The 27,083-nt window shown below is 39.8% G+C and overlaps 1 protein-coding gene across 2 annotated transcripts in view; it reads right to left on the bottom strand.

The window, feature by feature from the left end:
- Nucleotides 1-26,605, bottom strand: part of LOC103697533 — a 34,241-nt gene extending 7,636 nt beyond the window's left edge. For both annotated transcript variants that reach the window (XR_005509443.1, XM_039121287.1), the window contains exons 1-2: nucleotides 26,309-26,605; nucleotides 24,412-26,119 (exon numbers count right to left, since the gene is read on the bottom strand). Coding sequence is in view for 1 of the 2 variants with exons in the window: in XM_039121287.1 (XP_038977215.1) it covers nucleotides 24,412-26,106 (1,695 nt within the window). In the remaining variant the exon portion in view is untranslated. The remainder of the gene's footprint in view (nucleotides 1-24,411; nucleotides 26,120-26,308) is intronic.
- Between the last annotated feature and the right edge of the window lie 478 nt (nucleotides 26,606-27,083).

The following is a 27,083-nucleotide window of genomic DNA, read 5'->3' as shown; positions in this document are numbered from 1 at the left end:
ACACCCACTATTAGTGTAGATGGCATGGTCATCCCTAAGCCCGAAAAAAATTGGGATAACAATGACAAAAGAATGGCCCAGCTCAATGCTAAGGCCATGAATGTTCTTTATTGCTCGCTTGATGCGATGAATTTCATAGAATTTCAACATGCATTTCTGCTAAAGAAATTTAGAATAGATTAGAGGTCACTCATGAGGGCACAAATCAAGTTAAGCAATCAAAGATAAATATGCTTGTACATAAGTATGAATTATTTAAAATGGAGCCCTCTGAAACAATAACTGAAATGTTTACTAGATTTACGGACATAATAAATGGTCTTAAGAGTTTAGGTAAATCTTATTCTAACTCTGAATTAGTGTGTAAAATTCTCAGATCTCTACCTCGTATGTGGGAGGCCAAAGTAACAGCGATTCAGGAGGCAAAGGACCTCAACACATTTCAATTGGAAGAGCTTCTAGCTTCATGAGTGACTCATGAGTTGACAATGAAGCAAAATTCTGAAGAAGAGATCAAGAAAAGAAAGACCAGTGCTCTGAAGTCTACCATTCCTAAAGAAGACATTGAGTCAGATCACTCTGATGAGGCAGAAGAATATGATGAAGTAGCAATGCTTGCAAGAAAATTCAAAAGGTTTATGAGGAAGAAGAAAGGGTTTTACAAGAAGCAGCCCTTCTCCAAAGATAGCTTCAGCAAAGAAAAGGACAAGGAAAAAGAAAAGGATCTGCCCAACTGTTATGAATGTAAGAAGCCCGGACACTTCAAGATAGATTGTCCATTGTTACAAAGGAGGCTGAAGAAATTCAAGAAGAAAGCCTTCATGGCTAACTAGAGTGAAAGTGAGGAATCGAGCTCAGATGAGGAAGAGCAGCAAAATACAGCTCAAATTTGCTTCATGGCACATGATGATGATCAGGTAAATTCTGAACTTGACTGTGATTTTACTGTTGATGAATTGCATAATGCCTTTTTAGACCTTATGGAAGAACATAAAAAACTTATTCACAAAAATAAAAAATTAAAGAATGAAAATCAGACCTTAATAGAAGGAAAACTAAAACTATCTAATGATTATGAAATATTAAGTAAGAAATTAACTAATGAAACTGAAACCTTAATCAAAGAAAATATTGAACTAAAAAGGAAAATGAAAAAATATAAATCTTTAGTGGATAGATTCACTCTCAGCTCAAATAAATTAAATATGATTCTAAATAGTCAAAGAGCTGTTTATGACAAAGCAGGATTAGGGTATAGAACAAACAGAAAACAAAAATACCTAAAGAACCTGTTTGTAAAATCTAAGAATGAAAACACAACTTATTATTGTTATAACAAAGTAGGACATAAGGCTTATGAATGTGATTTTAGAAAATTTAATACCAAATCAAATGTAAAAGGCAAACAAAAATTCAAAAGAATCTGGGTTCCAAAAGGAACCATAAATACTAACCCTAAAGGACCCAACATAGCTTGGGTACCTAAATTGGATTCTTAATCTTGTTTGAAGTGTCTTACGGTCAATGAGAAGAATCGGCTGTGGTACCTAGATAGTGGCTGTTCAAGACACATGACAGATAATAAAGACTAATCCATCACCTTAGAATCCAAAAATGGAGTGTTGACTTTTGATGGCAAAGGTCACATTATTGAAAAGGACAAAATAAGTATCACTCCATCTACTTTCATAGATAATATTTTGTTAGTAAATGGTCTAAAACATAACTTGCTTAGTATCAGTCAATTTTGTGATAAAGGCTTTAAAGTATCTTTTGAATCATCAGTATGCATAATTACTAGTCCCAAAGACAATAGTATTATACTCATAGGACATAAGCATGGAAATGTAAACATGGTTGATCTTGATGATCTAGCCATGAAGAATGGTCAATGCCTAGTTGCTATGAAGGACAAAGTAAATGAGACTAGTTGGTTATAGCACCGAAGACTAGGACATGCAAGTATGGATTTGATTTCTAAACTAGTTAAAAAGGATTTAGTAAAAGACTTGCCAAAGTTAACTTTTGAAAAAAATAAGATTTGTGATGCATGTCAATTAGATAAGCAAACAAGAACATTTTTTAAATCAAAGAATATAGTTTCAATTTCTAAGCCCTTGGAACTCATCCACATGGATCTATTTGGACCTACTAGGACTGCAAGCCTAGGAAGTATGGCCTACTGATTGTGGATGACTTCTCAAGGCAAGCCTGGGTTTCATTCCTTGCACATAAAGATGAAGCATTTTCAGCATTTTTGAAGTTTTACAAAAATATTTTAACCAAAAAGAATACTACTTTAGTTTTTATTCGTAGTGATCATGGAACTGAATTTGAAAATCAATACTTTGAAAAGTTTTGTAATGAAAATGGTATTTCTCACAATTTCTCAGCTCCTAGACACCTCAACAAAATAGGGTTGTTGAAAGAAAAAATAGGACCTTAGTAGAAATGGCTCGCATTATGCTCTGAGTCAGATCTTCCAAAGTACTTTTGGGCAGAAGCTGTGAACACTGCTTGTCATATTTTAAACCGTATTTTGGTCCGCCCAATTACAAAGAAAACTCTCTATGAATTTCGGAAAGATAAGCAACCAATTGTTAAATATTTTTGAGTTTTCGGTTGTCGTTGTTTTATTCTAAATAATGGCAAAGAGAAATTAAGTAAATTTGATGCCAAGTCAGATGAGGATATCTTTTTAGGATACTCTACTTCTAGCAGAGCATACAGAGTCTTCAACAGGAGGTCTCTTGTTGTTGAGGAATTAGTATATGTTGTTTTTGATGAGTCTGACAGCAAATCTTCTAGGAAAGAGGATGTTTTTGATGATGATGCAGGCACATTCGAGCTTTAAAAGATGACGATTCAAGATACACCAACTCAAGAACAAGAAGATACATCAAAGGAAGATGAGGAAGAAAAGGAAGATCAAAGTCAACCATAATTTTAGGACCTACCTAAAGAATGGAGGTATGCGCATGGACACCCTAAAGATTTAATTATAGGTGATCCATCGTAAGGGGTAGAACTCGGTCCTCTTTAAGAAATATTAATAATTATCTTGCCTTTGTATCTCAAATAGAATCTAAAACTTATAAAGAAGCAGAACATGATGAAAATTGGATTAATGCTATGCAAGAAGAATTAAATCAATTTGAAAAAAATGAAGCATGGACATTAACCAAAAGACCTGAAAATAATTCAGTTATTGGAACTAAATGGGTCTTTAGAAATAAACTAGATGAAAATGGAATAGTAATAAAGAACAAAGCTAGGCTAGCAGCGAAAGGCTACAATCAGGAAGAAGGGATTGACTTTGAGGAAACCTTTGCTCCTGTTGCTAGGCTTGAAGCTATTAGATTACTCCTAGCATTTGCATGCTATATGAATTTTAAATTGTATCAAATAGATGTTAAGAGTGCCTTTCGAAATGGCTATATAGCAGAGGAGGTATAAGTAGAGCAACCTTCTAGTTTTGAAAATCATGAATTTCCAGATTGTGTTTAAATTACATAAGGCACTGTATGTAGAGTAAATTTTTGCTAGATAATGATTTCAATAGAGAAAATATTGATAAAACACTATTCTTAAAAAGAAAAGATAAAAATCTTGTAGTAGTACAAATATACGTAGATGACATTTGATGAGAGCAAAAAAATACGATCTATACATCACTTAAATCAGTATTATTGCTAACAAATAATGATAAAAGTGCTGCATTAATATTATATTTTTGTGGGATGCAGGTGATCGTAAATCGAAGCTAAAATGCGCATTGGGTCCAAAAAGATGCATCACCGCAGGTGACCAGCCAACCGCATGGTTCAACCCCAGTTGCACACTAGAAGGAGGCTAAGTTCAGCCATCCAGTTCATTGCAACCAATTCCCAGCAGCCCGTGCATCTCATCCCGATGGAGCCCGCGTGCAGCCCATCCACCCGCATGGAAGAATCGCGAAGCACCCTCCGCGTCTGCTTCTCCCAAGCGTCCCAGCATGCGACCCCTCATCCCGTGTCCGTGCAACCTCCCAACATCCCGAATCTCAGCTTCCTTCCACGTATTCCTCGCGTCTCAGTCCCCAGCAAAGATCCCACTTCATCCGCGCATCCCAGCTCCCGTGCAAAATCTCAGGCGTCCATTTGAAGGAGCTCGCGCTTCAGCATCCACGAGCCTCCCCTTTTCCGCCTGGATCCGTCCGCATGCAGCCTCCCAGCATCATCCCGTGTCCAAGCTTTTGCGTCCGCAATCAGCTCGCTTCCCAGCTGTCCATGGTTCAGCTCCCACGCACATCCTCCATTCCCAGATCCACTCTCACGCGTTTCCGGATCTTTCTCCCCACCAGCGTGTCATCCGAATCCCAAGCTCAGCCTTCCGCCTGCCTCATGCGCCTCCCAGCCGTCCGCGTGCAACCCATCCTCCCACGAGTGATCCACGGCGTCCGCGAGCCAGCTCCATCTCCTCATTCCGTTCGTGAGTGTCTTCCCATCCGTCCGCATCCAGCCATCCATGTCCGAGCTCCCACGATTCCGCGTCCGGGTATCTCGCAGCTGGCATTAGGGATTCATCGGGGGATATAGAAAGTTTCTCCCTCGGCTGAAGAGCTCGGATATCTCATTTGAAAGAAGAAAACAGAGGAGGCAGCCATTCAAAGAAAGAAAAAAAAAAAGAAGAAACAAGACATCCCCTGTTTCCGAAAAGAAAAAAAATGAAAGGGAGGCTAATATTTGAAATGAGTGGCTGATTTCTTAAGGAGGGTGATGGAGGAACCTTTGATGTATTGCTCTTTGAAGTAAACTCTGAACTTTGGCTTTGAATGATTTATATCCATTGATACGTTCTTGATCCATGCATAGTTATTTCGTAGATAGTTCTTTAATGGCTTATGTATATTGATATATGGATTGCTTTAGTATTTGATTCGTCGTAGACGTAGTAACCACGATGAATGCTTAGAAGTTGAGTTTATATGTTCATGAAATATATACCATGATTAGATCTATCCTACCGTTAATCTTTAATCAAGAACCATAGAGTTTATTTTTTGGATGCAATATCATCAAGGGGGATTCCAGATCCCTACCATCTTTATTTCACTGAACTTTGTTTATTGATATATTATTCTCTGCTTTTAATTTCTAAAAATCAAAACATCATCTTAATCCACAAATTTATTGAATTAATTAATCTGAAATTATACTAAATAATCTCATATATATTTCGTTCCCTGAGGATTCGACCTCGGACTTTCGAGAATTTACTACTTGTGCAATTCTCCAATACTTGGGAGAGCAGTTCTGTGACGCATCAAGTTTTTTGGCACCGTTGCCAGGGAACGGCTGAGTTATTAGTATAATTTTAGATTTAATTAGTACCTTAGTAGTTAGGTTGAACCTTATAGTAAAACTAAAATTGAAGGAAAAAAAAAATCTTTACTGCTGTTTTTTATTCCCTGCACAGTCTGCATCAAACTTTGATATCAGAGTAATTCACCGTCTGATTGGACTCAAATTTGGTCGACTGGTGCAGGACGTGTGTTTCAATAATCTGAACAATTTGATTGACATTCTGAGACTTTTAAGACCATTAGATTAATATGAAACCTTGCTGCTGTCTGTTTTGAATTTTCTATGTTAAAATTTTTTTTTAGAATTAGAATTTTATTGTTATCATATCTCATTAACCCTTGTTGCTAATTGAAAATTGATAAAAACTTTAAAAAAAGATCAAGGGTGATCATTTAAAAAAAAAATAACATTAAATTTTGTATGCTAGGTTGGAATAGGGACAACACAGGCCATTTGAATCGAAAAACTTTTGACAATTCCTTAGATCATATTATTGAAACTCTTTCGCAAAATCTCAGATCTGGTGAGATGGCTGATGACGATGTAGGAAGTCGCCATGGTGATAAAGGTAGACCCCCAAACTCTGAAATTCTTGAGCTTTTTAAGCAAGTAAAAATCAATGTACCTCTTCTTAATGCAATCAAACAAGTGCCTTCATATGCAAAATTTTTGACGGATTTGTGCACTGTCAAATGTCGGTTAAATGTCAAGAAGAAGGCATTTCTGGCTGAAAATGTGAGTGCGATTTTACAGCATAACATTCTCCCTAAATATAAGGATCCAGGTTGCCCAACTATCTCGTGCATCATTGGCAATTTTAGGATTGAGCGAGCATTGCTAGATTTAGGAGCGAGTATGAACTTGTTGCCATATACGGTATATGAGCAACTCGGTTTGGGTGAGTTGAAGCCAACTATCACCTTACAATTAGCTGACAGGTTAGTGAAGGTCCCTAGACGGATTATCAAAGATATGTTGGTCCAAGTAGACAAGTTCTATTTTTCTGTCGATTTTATCGTATTGGACACACATCCGGCTTCCAATTCACCATCTCAGATTCCGGTCATCTTAGGACGTCCATTCCTTGCAACTTCTAATGCATTGATCAATTGTAGGAATGGTGCCATGAAGCTTTCTTTTGGCAATATGACCTTGGAATTGAACGTCTTTAGTATAGGCAAACAACCCAGTGATCATGAAGAAAGTAAAGAGGTTGAATGGGTTGAAACCATTGCAGAAGAATATCTGTTAAAAAAAACATTTACTAAATCGGCCGACAATGGTTTAATAGATTGGTGTTCTGAAGGTACTGCTGATGATGTGGTCCCACCTGTTTTAGATAATTCGAATGTCATGATGGTCAATGGGTGGAGATCGAGAATAGAGGAATTCGAGCAGTTGCCCTCATAAGGGACAAAAATTGTACAATCTCGGAAACAAGCACCCATACTTGAGCTGAAACCCTTACCAAGGGAACTCAAGTATGCCTTTCTTGGACCTGATAACACTTTTTCCGTAATTATCTCAACTGAGCTCGATAATGATCAAGAAGGAAAATTACTTACGGTCCTAAAGAGTCATAAAGAAGCGCTTGGATGGTCGATTGTAGACTTAAAGGGGATTAACCCTTTGATTTGCATGCATCGGATATATTTGGAGGATAATGCGAAAACCACAAGGCAAATGCAGCATAGGCTGAATCCGACAATGAGAGACGTAGTTAAAACAGAAGTCCTTAAGTTGCTTGATGTGGGTATTATTTACCCGATTTTCGACAGCAAGTGGTAAATCTACTTGCGTTCCGACGAGTTGGCGCATGTGTGTTGACTACCGAAAATTGAATTTGGTCACTAGGAAAGATCACTTTCCCCTACCCTTCCTAGACCAAGTTTTGGAAAGAGTTGCAGGACACAATTTCTATTGTTTTCTCGATGGCTATTCCGGATACTACCAAATCGAAATTTCACCTGAGAATCAAGAAAAAACTACTTTCACTTGTCCTTTTGGCACATTTGCCTTCCGACGGATGTCATTCGGGTTGTGTAATGCACCTGCAACATTCCAAAGATGCATGCTCAGCATTTTTGAAGACATGAACGAGAAGTTTTTGGAAGTGTTCATGGATGACTTCTCCGTTTTTGGCGACTCATTTGATGATTGCCTGTCACATTTACAAGCAGTCTTAGCTCGATGTATGGAAAAGAATTTGATACTGAATTGGAAAAAATGCAACTTCATGGTGCCAAAGGGAATTGTCCTAGGACATTGTTTCATCGAAGGGCATGAAAGTAGATAGAGCTAAGATCGATTTAATTGCTAAGCTACCTGCACCCAAGACGGTTAGAGATGTTAGATCATTATTAGGTCACGCCGGATTTTATAGAAGGTTCATCAAAGACTTTAGTGTCATAGCTCGACCGTTATGTAACCTCCTATCCCTTGATACACCGTTCAATTGGACTGAAACCTGTCAAGATGCATTCGAAAAGTTGAAGTCTATGCTTAGCACTGCATCCATCGTGCGACCACCCGATTGGTCATTACCTTTTGAGATCATGTGTGATGCTAGCGACTATGCGATAGAAGCTGTTCTAGGACAACGCAAGAATAATAAGCCATATGTCATTTACTATGCAAGCAAAATCTTAAACGATGCTCAAATGAATTATACCACCACCGAGAAGGAATTGCTTGCAGTAGTATTTGCATTAGACAAATTTCGCTCTTATATCCTTGGTGCTCCTATTGTTATCTTCACGGACCATGCAGCGCTATATTTGCTGGATAAGAAAGAAGCCAAACCACGCTTAATACGATGGATACTTCTACTCCAAGAATTTGACATCACTATCAAAGATAAAAATCGAGTAGAGAATATGGTTGCTGACCATTTATCACGACTAGTTTTTAATGATTCGGTGCCACAGTTTTCCATCAATGACTCATTCCCCGAAGAGCAGTTGTTTGCACTTTCTACTATGCCATGGTATGCTGACATTGTAAACTTTCTTGTCACGAACCCGATGCCGGAGCATTGAGGATCGAATGATAAGAATAATTTCTTGCGTGAAGGAGTTATTATTATGATGCCCCCTATTTGTTCAAGTATTGCAATGATCAAATCTTTAAAAGATGCATACCGGATCATGAGATGCAAAGTGTACTCTCTTTTTGTCATGCCAGTGCTTGCGGAGGACACTTTGCATCTAAGAAAACGGCAGCTAAGGTGTTGCAATGTGGTTTTTATTGGCCTACACTATTTAAAGATGCTCACAAGTTCTGTAGGACATGTGACCCATGTCGTGTTGGAAGTCTAACTCGTAGGCAAATGATGCCTCTTCAGCCCATTACTGCTATTGAAATTTTTGACGTGGGGCATTGATTTCATAGGTCCATTTCCGCCATCTTTTGGATATGAGTACATTTTAGTTGGTGTTATGTGTCCAAATGGGTAGAAGTTGTCTTGTCGAACAAATGACCACAAACCAGTTTTAAAATTTCTTAAAGAAAACATATTTTCTAGGTTTGGGATGCCCAAGGTTATAATTAGTGATGGGGGAAAATATTTCTATAATAAGCCGTTTGAGATCCTATTACGAAAGTACGGCATCACCCATAGAATTGCAACCCCTTATCACCCGCAGACTAGTGGCCAAGTAGAGTTAGCCAATCGAAAGATTAAACGAATTTTAGAGAAAACGGTGAATCCATCATGCAAAGACTGGTCTTTAAAACTTTTTGACGCATTGTGGGCTTACCGTACTGCTTATAAAACTATTCTTGGTATGTCCCCATCTCGGCTAGTCTATGGAAAAGCATGTCATCTACCTGTTGAAATAGAGCATAAATCGTATTGCGCCATTAAAAAATTAAACTTTGAATTGCAAAATGCTGGTTTAGCTAGAAAATTACAATTAAGTGAGTTGAATGAAATTCGTCGGGATGCGTATGACAATGCTAGACTTTGTAAAGAACGAATGAAAATTAGGCACGATAAATCGATTCTAAGAAAATCTTTTGAACCTTCACAAAAAGTTCTTTGTTATGACTCTCGCTTACATCTGTTTCCTGGAAAGTTACGATCAAGATGGACAGATCCTTTCATTGTAAAAACTGTTTTCCACACGGGGCAGTTGAGATTGAGAATCCACAGAATGGCAAAATTTTTAATGTAAATGGACAGATTAAAACCTTTTCTTGAGAATTTTGCAGATGAAGAGGACTCCTTTCCCTTGGGGAGCCTTCTTATGACTGAGCTTGACGGCAAAGGTATGTGTATATTAGTTAGAATTATTTTTTTTCTTTTATTTCTAGTTTACTTCTTATTTTGTAGGTCTTCTTTTCTGGATATCAACAGCTCAAGGTATTCACTCTTCTCTCCAATATTATTTTCCCTATTGTCTCTCATATATAGTTTTCTTGCATCTTTTACATTGAGGACAATGCAATGTTTAAGTTTTGGGGAGGAAAATATTTTGCTTTGAAAAAAAAAATATTTTTGCATTTGATTTATGCCGTTACTTTCTTTTCTGAGCAAATGCACATGTATGTTCATATTAAGTTTGTGCAACTATTAAGGCAAGGAACACATGCATACGATGACTGATCAGAGACCTATTATTAGATCCCCGCACGTGTACTTAATGACAATAGGAAAGCCTCAGGAGTTCACATTTGTTAACTGCATTTTTGTTAGGCTTATCCGTAAAAGAAGTACGAGTATTCTTGTTCGTACCATAACGTTCATGATTTGGTTTTCACATAAAGATAAAGGTTGAATATCCTGACTAGATTACTTAGGTGCCTTATGATCCAACCTTGGTTAACCTATAGTCACGATACAGTCACATATATAATAAAAAATACCTATATGGTTCAGTCTACCTTCTCTTTTCTTGCATAATTATTATAAAAAAAACAAACAAACAAACAAAAAAAAAATCCTTATGATGACAAGTCTAGCCTCGTGGCGTAGTCTAGTTCGAGTAATTAAGTCTTGAGGGGTGTTTCACCTAATGTCTTGAACCAACTGGATCGGGGATCATTGGTTGAAAGCTCGCTACATGGACCTTACTAGAGCCTAATGGGGTTGGACAGTTGTAGTCGTCATATGTGTTGAAAATAAAATAAAATAAAATAAAAATAAGCATGAATGAGTTGGTCAGGCTGAACCCAGTGACATGTGGTAATGGCTGGTTTGAGTCCATTGTATTGGACCTCTGTGTACCTGGATTGTTTAGTTGAGATTGATAGCTTTCTTTACATGCGAACCATTCTTGACAAATTTAGACAACATATGATATTCTGAAAATTTGATGGATCAGGTTCTAACAAATTGTAGAAAACACTTGTGGACTTGAGTAGTGCACCTAAAACTCAGGCAGTGTCCTGTTGTGGTGGAAGTATTAGTACTCTGAGAAAGTCATACTATTTTATACACACTGCACTTTTATATTTTTCTTGCTTTGATAGTTGCCATGCTTGAAAATATATATTAATTAATTACATGTGTATTAGCTTAGAATTTATTTCGCATTTTTATTAGGTTCTCATGTCATGTCATATCATTCATGATGTTTGTGAGTAACATCTCTGCAAACCCTCACGAGACAACACTCGTCCATTAGGGTAACCTAGGAGTTTAACGGCTTGTTGCACGTGCTAAGTGCAATCGTGATGCCCTACGAAAATGGGTACATATCTTAGTTTTATGTCTTTAGCTTCAATAAAAATTCATAGGTTAAACCACACCTTTTGCACTCTCATTTTATTATTTGCTCGTTAATTACTAGAGACTAGCAATAAGCTAGTTGGAGGGTGTGATGAGAGCACAAAAGTGCGATCTACACATCACTTAAATTAGTATTATTGCTAACAAATAATGATAAAAGTGCTGCATTAATATTATATTTTTGTGGGGTGCAGGTGATAGTAAATCGAAGCTAAAATGCGCATTGGGTCCAAAAAGATGCATCACCGCAGGTGACCAGCCAACCGCATGGTTCAACCCCAGTTGCACACTAGGAGGCTAAGTTCAGCCATCCAGTTCATTGCAACCAATTCCCAGCAGCCCGTGCATCTCATCCCGATGGAGCCCGCGTGCAGCCCATCCTCCCGCGTGGAAGAATCGCGAAGCATCCTCCGCGTCTGCTTCTCCCAAGCGTCCCAGCATGCGACCCCTCATCCCGTGTCCGTGCAACCTCCAAACATCCCGAATCCCAGCTTCCGCGTATTCCTTGCATTCCTCGCGTCTCAATCCCCAGCAAAGATCTCGTTCCCAGCTCCCGTGCACAATCTCAGGCGTCCATTTGAAGGAGCTCGCGCTTCAGCATCCACGAGCCTCCCCTTTTCCGCTTGGATCCGTCCGCTTGGATCCGTCCGCGTGCAGCCTCCCAGCATCATCCCGTGTCCAAGCTTTCGCGTCCGCAATCAGCTCGCTTCCCAGCTGTCCATGGTTCAGCTACCACGCACATCCTCCGTTCCCAGATCCACTCTCACGCATTTTCGGATCTTTCTCCCCACCAGCGTGTCATCCGAATCCCAAGCTCAGCCTCCGCCTGCCTCACGCGCCTCCCAGCCGTCCGCGTGCAACCCATCATCCCACGAGTGATCCACAGCGTCCGCGAGCCAGCTCCATCTCCTTATTCCGTTCGTGAGCGTCTTCCCATCCGTCCGCATCCAGCCGTCCACGTCCGAGCTCCCACGATTCCGCGTCCAGGTATCTCGCAACTGGCATTAGGGATTCATCGGGGGATATAGAAAGTTTCTCCCTCGGCTGAAGAGCTCGGATATCTCATTTGAAAGAAGAAAACAGAGGAGGCAGCCATTCAAAGAAAGAAAAGAAAAAAGAAGAAGAAACAGGGCATCCCCTGTTTCCGAAAAGAAAAAAATAAAAGGGAGGCTAATGTTTGAAATGAGTGGCTGATTTCTTAGGGAGGGTGATGGAGGAACCTTTGATGTATTGCTCTTTGAAGTAAACTCTGAACTTTTCGCTTTGAATGACTTATATCCACTGATATGTTCTTGATCCATGCATAGTTATTTCATAGATAGTTCTTTAATGGCTTATGTATATTGATATATGGATTGCTTTAGTATTTGATTCGTCGTAGACATAGTAACCACGATGAATGCTTAAAAGTTGAGTTTATATGTTCATGAAATATATACCATGATTAGATCTATCCTACCGTTAATCTTTAATCAAGAACCATAGAGTTTATTTTTTGGATGCAATATCATCAAGGGGGATTCCAGATCCCTACCATCTTTATTTCATTGAACTTTGTTTATTGATATATTATTCTCTGCTTTTAATTTCTGAAAATCAAAACATCTTCTTAATCCACAAATTTATTGAATTAATTAATCTAAAATTATACTAAATAATCTCATATATATTTCGTTCCCTGAGGATTCAACCTCGGACTCCCGAGAATTTACTACTTGTGCGATTCTCCTATACTTGGGAGAGCAGTTCTGTGACGCATCAACATTATATTTGGTGCTACAGATAATTCTCTTTGCAAAGAATTTGCTAAGTTGATGCAAGGTGAGTTTGAGATGAGCATGATGAGAGAACTCAACTTTTTCTTCGGACTCCAGATCAAGCAAACTAAGGAATGGATCTTCATCAACCAAGCTACATACACAAAGGAAATACTCAATGTTTGGAAAGGAAGATTACAAGGAAATAGGCACTCCAATAAACTCTTCTAGTAAGCTTGATAGAGACAAAAAAAGGTAAGAGCATAGACACTAAATTTTATAGAGGTATAATTAGATCTCAGCTCTATCTTACTGCTGATAGGCCAGATATAGTATTTAGCGTAAGTATATGTGCTAAATATCAGTCAGAACCTAAAAAATCACACTTATCAACTGTCAAAAGAATTCTTAGATACCTGAGAGGGACATCTAACATAGGCTTATGATACTCTAAAGATTCTTGTTTTGATTTAATTGCATATTCAGATGCTGATTTTGCTGGATATAAACTAGATAGAAAGAGCACTAGTGGCACATGTCAATTCTTAAGTGCTAACTTAATTTCATGGTTCAGCAAAAAGCAGAATTCAGTTGCACTGCCAACGGCTGAGGCCGAGTATGTTGCAGCTGGAAGCTGCTGTGCTCATGTGCTATGGATTAAGCAGCAATTAGAAGATTATGGAATTAAACTTGATAAAATTTTCATAAAATGTGATAATACAAGTGCAATCAATTTAACTAAAAAATCAGGACAACATTCCAAAGCAAAACACATTAAAATTAGACATCACTTTAATAGAGATCATGTGCAAATGGAAACATAAATCTTGAACATGTGTGTATTGAAAGACAATTGACAGATATATTTACAAAACTCCTTAGTGAGGATAGATTTTGCATGCTTAGAAAAGAATTAAGAGTATGTGACCCCTTTGCATAAAAAAGGTCAAAAGTTTCAGGATACACTCCTCTCATCTCCAAAATCTTCTCATGTGATTTAAAACATTGCTCAAATGATCAATTTAAAACCTCTTCATGAGCATTATTGACCCTTGAGAATTGGTTAGGCTCAGATCAAAAATTTATTATCAAAGAAATATTTTTTTTTGGCTGATCTCGGGTCGACCCGAGACTGTGGTCGGGTCGACTCCAGCTCGAGCCGACCCGAATAGTGGTTCGAGTCGACTCGACAGCGGGGGGCCTACTCTTTTAAGTCGGCCGAAAGTCCCCAAAATGGCTATTTCCTCCTTCCAAACGTGCCCTTGCTCCTTAAAAAATCCCTTTCCACTCCTCCATTGACCTCCAATCACCAGTAAATCGCTATTCCTTCCTCTCCCACGTCGGTCAATCATCTTGTACGGAAGGATTGTGTGAAAATGGCACCAAAGAGAGCCGTGGCCAAGCGACCTAGAAGGGTTACTCGTTCATCTACAGTTGAGGAGCAAGATAGAGCCCGAGATGAAGTTCCTCCACAAAGCGAAGCACATGTAGAGTCTTCTCAGCCCCCTTCCCCTTCGGTATTGCTTGCCAAATTCGCGGGGAAGCCCGTAACTACAGGTAGAAAATTTGATTTTCATTTTTTGGACCGCGAGAGATTTAGGCTGAGTAGATGGATACAGCAGTAGGGATGGGAGTACCTCTGCTCCTTGGATGTGCTGACCTACCCAGGGTTAGTTCGTGAGTTTTATTCATCATTACGAGTTGGTTCGGGAAAGATTGAGTCCGACGTCCGAGGGGTCCGGATTGTCCTAAGCAGAGTCTCAGTCACCTACTACATTTACCGAGTGAGGGTTCTGTACCCGTCAGATCAGTAGACAGGATTAGAGCCATGCAAATGGTCATGGAGAGAGATGAGCTAGAGTACTTTAATGACCTGATTGCGAGTTCATTATATGCGGAGATGCATTTGCTTCATAGTTTCATCGGACGGATTTTATTTCCAAAGAGCAGGAGATTTGATTATATATCTGAGCGTGAGCTAGTTATTATGGAGTACGTCATTCAGGGCATTCTCCTGAATCTTCCGGCGATGATGATGAGACAGATACGTAAGGTTGTATCAGGGCGAAGGCATCCTTACCCTATGGTATGGTACTTTGACCTTTAGAGAGCATCAGATTTGTCTAGAGGGAGAGATCTCCAGGGCACTGCTACACACTGACACCTACATCTGATTGAGCAGAATCCTGCAGGAATGGGGATTTTCCTATCTTATCTAGGATTCATCCTTATCTTGTACATGAAAAGTGGAGTTCGTGAGGGACTTGTAATTGGAGGTTGCTCCTTTATAAGAGGACCCTCAAAGGGGAGGGGTTGGTATCAGGTAGAGCTGGAGAGACCAGAAGAGCTTATTGTAATCAGTTGAGTGGTTATTCAATAAAGTTCTCTTCCCCTGTATTTCTCCTTCTCCTTCATGGTATTTTCTGGTGTCGTGCTTCGCTGCATTATTGTTGTTAGGTGTGACCTAAGTCATAGAGACTAGGTTCCCATGCCAGAAAGGCTGATCGGTTCTTTTCGGTAGACCGAGCCGCACGTTGTTGGGATCTGCTCTAAGATCCCTTCGTACGTGACACTATGACCCATATGGATACAGATATGAATTGGTACGTCTAAGGCATCTTCCAGTGGTTACTATCTTACACAACCTAGAGCATCTTACGCGTCGGATTTTGTTTTCGGCTTATTTAGATGGGCCCATTCACAATTGTTTTATTAGCTAGAAGACACCTCTCAGAGCTATAGCTTCAGCAAGAGATCCGAGAATGCTTATAATCCAGAGTGCATTCTTTATGAGATGAACATACAACTACAATGTCGTTTGATTAGAGGAGTGGGTTGATGTGCCTCCTGACTATGTTAATGATCCGGATATCTAGATTTTAGATAACGGTATATATATTGTACTATAAATATATATAAATTGATTATATTATTTTATATTTTTACCTCACTAGTTAATTTTAGAATATATCATATTGCTTCTTGTAATATGCAACATTGTACTAATCATTTTATATTTTGTATCACTTTAAAACAACAAGATGAATCATTTAGGTTAAATTGGGATCATAGAAACGTCAAAAAACATCAAAAAATATTAAATGACTTAAAATTATTGAAAAAGTTGAAAAAAATTGAATACCAATTAATTAAACCTGAAACACAAAAAAAAGGATGTGCCGATTCTGCCGCCCAAGCGTACTATGTGTCGGTACAGTACCGAACTGGCATCATATCAACTTGCCAGCCGATCGGTATGGATCCCGGTGCCGGTTCGGCGGACCTTAATTTGTAATGCTAATGGGTGTATATAGAGCAATGATATTATTGGAGATTTCCAAAATCAAGTGAAAAGTTAATGTGCAAGAAAATATAAATGATATACATATATATATATGAAGGTTAAGGAATATAATTTGCATTTTTTATTTTTCTTACTTATTTTTTATGTTTTCATGACTTTTTGTTTTTTTCTTCATAGTTTCAGATTTTTCATTATATTCAGAATTGCAAATTTCTCACAGAGAATTGGAGGCTTGCATGACATTTATTAGTTAGCTCCTATCTCCAACATGTCAGTTCAATTACTAGAATAAATTTGCAAAGAACTAAGCCTAATAATTTCTATGTTATCGATAAAAGGAAATTGCCCAAGCATCTTTTAGGAAATCTAATAGCTTTTAAAAGATAGTCCTTGGAAGTTGACATTAAACTATTATGGTTGTAATCATAGTCTGCCGAACCGGTACACCGGACCGGTTTATACCAGTGCCGAACCGGTCTGCATAGTACTGCGCATTGTAAATGCATACCGGTGCGAACCGATCCGGTTCGCACGGATACAAGGCAGTATCAAGCTTGTACTAGTCTGGTTCGCACCAAGGGGCCGGAACCGTTTTCCACCACGGTACCGAACCGATCCGGTTTGTGCTGAACCTACCGGTACGGGCCGATTTAGCATACCATGGTTGTAATGCATCACTATAAGTCTATAACTATAACATCTAACCTTTTCCTAACTATTTGGGATTGGCTTTACTGGATCCTCATTCACCAATATCCTTTCTAGTTTTACAATATCCTTTTTAATATTCTCATTTTTGTAAAACTCCACTTGTTTTCACATACTCTCTTCACTCTCTTTACTGTCCAGCACTTTGAGCCATACAACATGGTAGACTTTGTTGCTGTCCTATAAAATTTTTCATAAGTCTCCAAGTATGTGCCTATTACATAATATGCTAGATACACCTTGCCACTTCATCCAACCAACTCTAATTCCATTACATGTATATTTGTCTATCTTAAACAACCAAACCAATCACTTTGTGGTAACTTTTAGTCATCATTCATAATTAGTATCACATCTTCATTCCATTCTAACTAAATAATGTCATATATTCTGTCTTTGTTTTACTAACCTTTAAGCCCCTATCCTCTAAAGTTTTCCTTCATAACTCCAATTTAGTATTTAATCTAGTTCTCTTTTCATCAATCAACACTATATCATCTGTATATAACATACACCATTGCTATATTACAAAAAGTGTTACTTTACCCAGAAGATCAACTTGGTGAGCCCATTAAATTTGGTTCAATTATGTGTAATTTTTGACATAGTGAACAATTTTTTTGACGCAGGGGCGGAAGGAGATGCAGAGGGCTTTCTTTGCTATCAGCAGACCTGGGGTCGACCCGTGCTAAGCTGGGGTCGACTCGAGGTAGGTCGGGTCGACTCGTGACAGGCTGGGGTTGACTCTCTCAGAGAATCCAGAGAACGGGTTCTTCTGTTTTCCAGCTGGGGTCGACTCAAGGGTCCTTAGGGTCGACTCGAGCAAGGTTGGAGTCGACTCGAGTTATGAAGGGGTCGACTCGCTGGGCGTATCAGGGAACGAGCTCTCGTTGTACCAGACGAGTCGACCTGAGAGGCTCTGGAGGTCGACTTGGGTCGACTTTCGAGTCGACTCGATGAAGTTGGAGTCGACTCTTTCAGAAAATCCTGAACTTCACGGACGGGCTGATCTCGTGGAACTTGATCCGGACGTGAATTCTTAGGAAAAAGTGATGGGATTTGGATTATGGGAGATGTGGGAGAAAGGCTAGATGATGATGGAATGATTCCAGAAGATTTAAACAAAGAAAAAAAACTTGATTCAAAGAAAGATAAGGAAGAGATGGTTGTGGGAGTCTCACCCAAACCAAATCAACCGGGCAGGAGGAGAAGAGGAATCTCACCCCTTTCCTTCAGCCTGTTGGCGTCACACCAAGGAAGAAGAGTCTCTCTTCACGAAACAAAGGGTCTATTAACTCAAATATTTTCTGCATTTTACTCTTCAAACCTTCCTTTATATAGAGAGGAAAGCTGGGAAAAGATAAGGACTACAATTCCGAATTTAGTTGGACTCTTAACCAGATAAGGACTCTTTTTAAACCTTCAATCTCCTAATTGATCACCTAAACAACTTACCAAATGAGGCTTAGCCACATGTGACAGCCTTTATTTGCGTGACAACGCGAGAGAATGGATGGGATTCCAGCCGCAAGCAATTGGGACTCTTCTTGCGCATGGAATCAAAATCCACTTCTTTGGGACTCAATCCAATTGACAGGTGATTATTCCTAATCAACCAATGACCCACTTGACACCTTGGACTCAATCTAATTAGGCGTCAAAGACACTAAACCATTGTGAATTAATTCACTTATTACAAGGACTCAACAACTTGGGACTCAATTTCCTCATGCACCTTGACCCAATGTTCATGGACTAAGGCGTGAGGAGGATGCTCCTGCATCACTTTTGGCCCCTGTTATTTGATTCACTAAAGCCATCCAAATCCAAACAAAATCATCAATGCTTGCATTAGTCTGCATTCAGATATCATTGAATGAAGAGATGCCACTTTACAAGGCCATAAGATGGTGTACCCAATTAACTTATGAAGTGTAAAAGGAGAAATAATGTAAAGGCATACTAAAATAACCCTTTACAATGGATAAGAATTTGCAAAATAGGAGTTAGTGATAAGATCAAGTGAAAAGAAGAAAAATCTAGAAAAGGAGCCAAATAAAAAGAGAATCAAAGAAAGAAATATAGAAGTAGAAAAATAAGTTTTCTTCCGAGGGCCTAGAATTAAACAAAGATGGGTCTATTTAAAGTAAAGACATATTAAGCTGGGTTATTACAAAAACAATATCTAATTGATCGGTTATTTGCAAGTTGATTTTTGGAATATTTTAAGGATGGTTAAGTCACATGATTCTTAAGCCATCAAGTAGCATGAAAATCTCATTAGCTTTATAGATTATTGTGTTTTATTGTTTATGACTTTTAATGTTTGAGGTTAATAATGAAGCTACTAGTGTCAAAAGAAAAATGAATTTTTTGAATCTTATCTGTCTTTATTATCTTGACAAATGACCCAATGTTTCAGACAGGGTTCTGTTGGACACCTAACAGTAATTAGTAAGCAATAAGTTCAGATACTGTGAGGAACATAAAGCATTATCCCAAAAAGAAAGTTTAGAAGAGCTTTTAATCAGGAGAGAGAAAGAAAAAGCTTCTGCACTTACCATCAGGCTAGAAAGAGAAGAACCAAAAGAAAATCAGATTCTATTGTCTTCAGTAATTTGCGAAAGAAAACTAAAAATTACTGAATATGGCATTAGTTTAAGACTTGCAAGCAAAATTAGCCAACCTGTCTGCCGCAGAATTAGTTACCCAAATATGATGAACTGCCATAGTTTAAGAATTAGCCAATATGTCAATTCTCTCAGAAAATAAAATATTATTCATGATGGTCTGCATGTGGCTGGTAATCATATTCACTAACACTGAAGAATCAGATTCCACTAGGATATTACTGAAACATTGTTGACTACATAGCTTTAATTCTAATTCTCAAAATTATCATGGAACCTTAATAAGCTTTGGCAAAAGAATTGCTAATTATATTTGGAGTGCAATTTTCTTGGATAAATTCGAAGACACGTATATGATTAAAAACAAATTTAATTATTTTCTCTTTTACCAGAAGTTTCAAACATTGATTTTCATAACTAGTAATCTAATATCATGGAACTTATCTGCTTAAGAAGTTTTAGAGTTCGGCAATTTGCAATATGGGAAGGGAAGAGTCATCAATCTCAATTTGCAATATGGGAAGGGAATGGTCATCAATCTGGTCAACATATAACATGTGCATCCTTGGTACGATAGATGACAACATTCGTTAGTTATTCTATCTGGAAAATGACAAATATGCAGCATCGCAAGGTAGGAACTATCATAAAGCCACTCAATGCATATGTTGTTATCTAGTATAGGAAGCAAGTTCATGCACAACGTTTATCAAATAATAGAAGAGCAAAATGAAGATCCATGAGATAGCAGGATCAATTAAAATATTACTCGATCTATTTTGCAATTGTCAAATGGCAAGTTGCAAGGCCATCTTCTTCCAAACAATTGATGCACCTTGTTCCAATAGATGGTGTGAAAGATACGCAAATGGAGTAACAGTTTTCGCATACATTGCCAATGAAGGGAGAAATGGGCACAAAAATACCCTAACTTGGGTCTGTTTTGCTATTATTCTGATTTTTATATGAATTAATATGATGTTTCTGTTGTTTGCATGGACTGTTTATGCATTCACGGTTCTCAATTAATAAATGTATAAGATCTGAGGTGGTGGTGGTCCCTTATTTGTTATTCTCTGCCTTTTCTAACTAGTAGGGCCACAATTTAAAGTTGTAGGCTCGTAGCTGACCTCTAAAGAAAGGATCCCACAAAGTATAAAGGGTAATGTCAACAGTGATAGCTGTGAACAACTAGAGATCAGCTAGAGTTGCAATGACACCTTTACTGACAAACTCCCTTCTTTCATCCTCTCTTGCATATCTTGTGGTTATGAGTCCTAGCTAAATAGCATATGTTACCTTTTTCTTTGCCTTTTCATTTCCTCTGGAAGAAATAAAGATCTTTGTCTCTTTCTTGCTCTACCATTTAGTCTTGAGCATTTCATTCAGAGCTAAGCTGTGGAAGTACCTTTTTAGATTTAAAATTTGATCAACTCCTAGAATCTCTGAAAATATCAAGGGGATCTAGACTTGAGTTTACTGATTTCCAATTGTAGATTCAATTGAAAGATCAAATAATATGAATCAATATGGTATTACAGCAATAAGTTCTAGAATTGGAGAGTCAATTTTTCCTTCAACTAAGTGTTATTTGACTCAAAATGTTGGGCAACAATGAGGAGTCAAAAAAAAAACCAAGAAAGAACATCAAATGAGATGTAGGTAAAACTAGAAAAGATGAGTGAGAAACAACTGCAAGTATTTGAAAGGTGTTGTAAAGGTTATGTCAGTTGAGGACAAAGTGATGGAGAATAGATTGAGATGATATATACATTCTCAATGAAAATCTAAGGAGATTTTGATCAAGAGAGGTACCTGAATGTGTTCTACAACTTAGAAACAGAGGCAGAGAAAATTTAAGGCGACATGGATTGGAGCTAGGATTTCAAAAAGCTTTGGGTAACAAAAAAGGTAGCCTCTAATACGAATGATTGGGAAATAAGGATTCATTAAGCTGATCCCAACTTTGGGATTAGCTTAATGGTTATAAGTATGGTTTCTGACAACAAATACGAGGCATGGTTCGCTGTATCAAATAATACCACCCCAAACTGAGTACCATGTTGTGTCAGTAACGAACTAGTATTCGGTACAAGAGGCATACCGAGTGTCAATACCACAAACTGACAAATAATGTCACCTTACAAGAATAAAACCAGTACCATGAACCATGGGGGAGAGGTTAAGAGATCATAAAGAAAAGCTTGAGGACATATAGGATGCCTACATGGAGACTTGAAAGGATCTTTCGTCCAACCTTGAAAATCTCTTGTCCTTCATAAAGGGGATAAAAGCACATGATGAAATTAAAGAGGTAAGACAAGCATTGCTTCATCAAATATAAATAACAGAATGACTATATATATTTGAAAGGTGTTATAAAAGCCAATAAAGGACAAAAGCGATTGAGAATAGATTGAGATGATATCATGGTCTGCTGAACCGACCTGTACCGGTCGGTTCAGCCCGACTGGCACCGGTCCGGTACAGGGGTATAAAACGGTTCCGACCCAAACTGGGTCGGAATCGATTGGTTCTGTACCTGAACCGGTGCGAATCGGCCCGGTTCGCGCCGGTACAAGCCGGTACCGGTGCGAACCGGGCCGGTTCGCACCGGTCCAAGCCACACTTTCCCCGCGCGTGGGTGCGCGGGGAAGAGCGCCCGCGCGCGGGGCAGCGCGCCCCACGCGCGGGGAAGAGCGCCCACGCGGCTAGAGCCCGCGTGCGCCTCTTAATGCCACAGAGTGGCATTTAAAGCCACTCTGTGGCATTTGTTTTTTTTTTGAAAAACGCGCGCGGACGCGCGAGCGGAGAACGCGCGCCCGCGCGCGATTCCCCGCAGGGAATCGCGCCCGAGCGCCGTTCCCCGCGCGGGGCACCGTGCCCACGCAGGTTGGCAACCCGCGTGGGGGCATTAAATGCCACAGAGTGGCATTAAATGCCACTCTGTGGCATTTGACGCGTCCGCGCGCGCCCGCGCGCGCCCGCGGACGCGCGCGAACGCGTTTTTTTTTAATTGGGAACTGCGCGCGGACGCGCGAGCGGAGCGCGCGACCGCGCGCGTTTCCCCGCTAGGAAACGCGCCCGCGCGCGATTCCCAGCAGGGAATCGCGCCCAAGCGCGGTTCCCTGCGCGGGGCACCGTGCCCCCGCGGGCTGGCTGCCCGCGTGGGGGCATTAAATGCCACAGAGCATTTGAAGCGTCCGCGCGCGTCCCAGACGCGCGTGGACGTGTTTTGTTTTGTTTTTTTTTAATTTCCGCGCGCGCGTGGCCGCGCGCGCGGCTCCGGTTCGGTACCGGTTCCAAGCCGGTACCGAACCGGAACCGTACCGGTGCCGACCGGTACGCCGGTACAATCGGTCTTGCGAACCTTGGATGATATAGACATGTTCAATGAAAATCAAAGAGATTCTTATCAAGAGAGGTAATTGAATGTTATATTCTACAACTTAGAAGAGAAGCAGAGAAATTAAGCAACATGGATTAATTGGAGTTTCAAAAGGATTTCGAAAGCTTGCAATAGCACAAGTGGTAGACCCTTATAGGAATGATTGGGGACTAAGCATTCATTATGCTGATCCTAATGAAGGGACTAGCTTGATGGTTATAAATAGGGTGTTTGCCAACAAATGTGAGCGGTTAGGAAATCATGAAGAAAAGCTCAGATATATAGGATGCCCATATGGAGAACTGGAAGGATCTTCTATCCAACTTTGAAAAATTCTCATCCTTCATGAATGGGACAGATGCACATATGATGAAATTAAGAAGTTAGAACAAGCATTGCTTCATCAAACATAAATAACAAGGGACTAGCAGAAAACACATAAGTTGAAAAAATTAAATGAACTCGATTAAATCCAAGACAAAAGCATGGTGATTTCTAACATCTTTTACAGCATTATGATTTCTTAACCAAGATGACAAAATGTTTATTAACCAGTATGCATGCATGCATGTGTATGTATGTATGTTCCGAAGCCAAGGCGTAACAGTTTTGGGCAACAGCAGACCCTTGGGAACATGTGGGGGCCATGTTGTCCCCAAAAGTTTCAAAATTTTCGTTGATATTGGTGCACAAATCCAACACTGGCGGCCCTCAAATAATTGACCAATATTCATTTAAACAGCAACTCCTATCAGATTTTAGGATGCCTAATATGAGTTGACACCAAGCCCCAAAACTCACTACAATTGAAATAGATCTGCTACAAACACTAAGAAAAAACTAGACCTTGTTAGATTAATAGTGTTCATGACAAATAATCTTGACTAAAGTTTTTAAAGGATATTTAGCCTCAGCATTGAAAAGGCATCAATATTATGCTTCTACTTTTTTCCTTCAAAAATGACATCTTATATAAAGCTGGCAGTTGAAAGCTGAAAGATCCGAATAATTAGCTAAATCATCATTAACGAAGTGACATCTGTGGATCAAATTATGCCTACAGAAAGGGCATTTTGCATAACTTAACAGAAAAATGACTCATTAAAATTAAACATTATCAACATATACTGAAATTGCTAATGAAAAATAGGAATAAAATATGACAGTCTCTAGATCGCCTATTTCAAATCAGCTATAGGAAATGGAAGAATATATGAAACAGTCCAACTAAGAATAAATTTGTGACAAATATGACCAATAAAAGGTACACGTTTATGACATCAACATATTTTGCTTGTTTTGTTGCACATTGCTTGTTTTATTGCAGATAACTTTATGTATTATTTTTAAAGTTCACAGTGGATGCCAGTTACAGAAAGGGCAATCATAGAATTGTTCTCGAACAAATATTACCATGTAGTATTAGTTTAAGGTTTAAAAGAAAATAAAATACAACCATTAGTCCTTCAAACAAACAGAGGATTGACACAAGCAATAGGAGAAAGAAGTAGAGTTGATATTCAAAGTAATTGAGAAGAAAAATGAAACCTGAGGTTGGTTTGCAGCTCCATCTTGTTTGGAATCCCTTTCTCCTACATCCCGAACAGTAATGAAACTATCCATACCATCCACTGATGTACTACACCTTCTTTTCCTTCCTACAGACATACTTGTTCCTGGTGATGCATTTCCATCCAATCTATGTGCAGTAGGAGACAGCTGCTTCTGGACAGAAACAGGAATTGTCATATTTAGCTGTTGGTTTTCTAGCCCTCCCAGTACTGCTTGACCATTAGGGAAGTTAGTTGCTGAAGGAGCTTGACCAGATTCATTAGGCAAACCAGGGGCAATAAGCACAACGTTCAAGGGCTGCTGCATAAGCTTAGGACCATTAGAAGCAGCTACCTGCCTAACTTCTTTTGAGCACTGTTGATTGCCCATGGTTATCTGATTGACAGAATCATTTGTCCAGCTAAGACGATCGGTATTGCCTCCACTGACCAAATTACCAAGCTGTGGCAACATATCAGTATCTTTTGCAGCTATAACCTTTTGAGTAGCCTCCCGCAGAGCAAACATAGCCACATTAAAAATTTCCACTGATGTTGCTCCCTCCTCTGCAAACCTAATCCCTTCTTGATGCAGCCTGTTAAATCGCAAGTTCACAGAACTCTGACTATCTTGCATTATATTCAGCATAGCAGCACTTGGAACTGGTAGTGATGCACGGGCACCACAGTTAATGCGTCTTGTAGGCTTTGGTGGCTGATAGCTCAGCTCATTCCCTACAACAAATGGAGGATGGTTGTGTTCCCTCTCGAAATTTGCAACAACCCATATACCAGAATCTAGTTTCTTCACAACGAGCCTGGCTAAACAACCTACTCTCGTTAAAGCTCGAGATCGCTTAGTTCTTCCATATTTTCTCACATAATAACCCTCCTTGGAACACACAAATCGCCTGCAAATAATTGATCCATCTCGTGCACGTCGGCACTTGCTGATACGAACAGTAAAACCCATATCCTCTGCATATGCATAATAAAATGTCCGGGCGGCTTCTTCAGACTGGAACTGCATACCCTCATACGGTTCAAGATCAGAAGTTCCCTGAGGAAGTGTCGCCACAACCAGTCCTCTCTCGACAGGATTCTCCTTCTCGTCAAGACAAACCTCGACCTTCTTTACTTCCATGAGCATACGGGGCTTGAGGGCCACTTGCCTTGGAGCCACTGGCTCATGGTTGTGTTCCTTAACAAACTTTGTTACAAGCCAACTGCCAGAACTCTGCCTCTTTACCACAAGCATTGCCATGCAACCCACCCTCGTGACTATCCGCTGCCTCTTGCTCCTGGCCTGACCCTTCTGGATATAGAAGCCCTCCTTGGAACAGACAAACCGGCGGCATATGATGCTCCCATCGCGCATCGAGCGGTGGCACCTGCTAACACGGACCCGGAAGCCCACACGACAGGCGTAGGCGTTATAGTATGCCCTGGCAGCCTCTTCACCGTCAAACTCCATGCCCACAAAGGGCTCTGCATTTCGGTCCCCCTCATTCACAATCAGCTCCCTCCTATCATAACTCTCTATCATCTCTCCATCCTTCCCAGTGGGGGTCTCGGGGCCATCCATGGCTTCATCCGAGCACTCTATCCCGATGTCCCCCAAATCCGAGTTAGGAGATTCGTCCTCCTCCGGACCCATCTCGGGACCCAACACCTGAGCTTCCAAGGAAGACATCGGTGCTAATCACCTATAAACAAGAAAATTCCATTTTCCTTTTTATTTTTTTGCTTGAAGAAGTTCAAAGGCACGAAACAATATTCATTCACAACGTAAAAGAGAAGAAACGAAATCTGCAAAGATATAGAAGCTCCCAAGAAATCGGTAGATCAAGAAGGAGAGGGGGGAGCAGTAGATGGGTATCAAAATTGATACTCACTTGACGATTCGCAAACTGGATTGGATTGAACGATGGCGAGTGATTATCGGATTACCCCATCGGAGAAGCTACAAGCTAGGGTTTTCTCGTCGAACGAAGAAGGAAGCGAAGAGCATAACAGCCTCTTTTCTTTGTCCCAGTTGTTCCTGCCGGGGTTCGTCGTTTGTTAAGGTGGTGGAGGTAGTGCTGATTTAAGGTTTTCGTGGCCAAGAAAGGAGGGGCCAACGCGAGGGGCGACCGGGAAGCGCCGGGCTCAAGTGGCAAAGAGAAGCGGTGATCAGAGAAGGCGAATGTCCTCATAACACGGATCTGAAGAAAAGTGGGTCCCTATTCATGGACCTAGAGCATTATTTTTTTACTTATTTCTCGCTACAGGCAACCAAAGGAGCACAGATCTTTTATATAAATACGAAAGTTTGCTGACCTTCCCACTCGGTTGAAAGAGCACTAATAGAGGAGAGCCCTATCCAAAGTGTACATGAATGCAAAGGACTCATCGAACTAAGAGGAAGCCTTAGTGATAAGGATGCAGTATCAGTGCACACAATGGCAAGCCGATCAAGAAGACAGGCGATCCCTATTGCCACAAAGATTGTGGTTGCTTTGTTGAGTGCTTAATTGCCACGAAGATGCAGGACAGCATATCCATCTATTTTAGGAAGTGAAAGGCAATGGTAACCGGCACAATCTATATCATTGCCATATCAAAAAATTTTGAAAAGCCAACAATTCCAACTTAAGGATATATGCTCTGAGATTTTTAAGAGGATTTTAT

The sequence above is a fragment of the Phoenix dactylifera genome, unplaced genomic scaffold (assembly GCF_009389715.1).
Source record: "Phoenix dactylifera cultivar Barhee BC4 unplaced genomic scaffold, palm_55x_up_171113_PBpolish2nd_filt_p 001032F, whole genome shotgun sequence".
Classification (NCBI taxonomy): domain Eukaryota; kingdom Viridiplantae; phylum Streptophyta; class Magnoliopsida; order Arecales; family Arecaceae; genus Phoenix; species Phoenix dactylifera.
The sequence above is the reverse complement of the archived record's forward strand: the minus strand, read 5'-3'. Positions and strand labels throughout refer to the sequence as shown.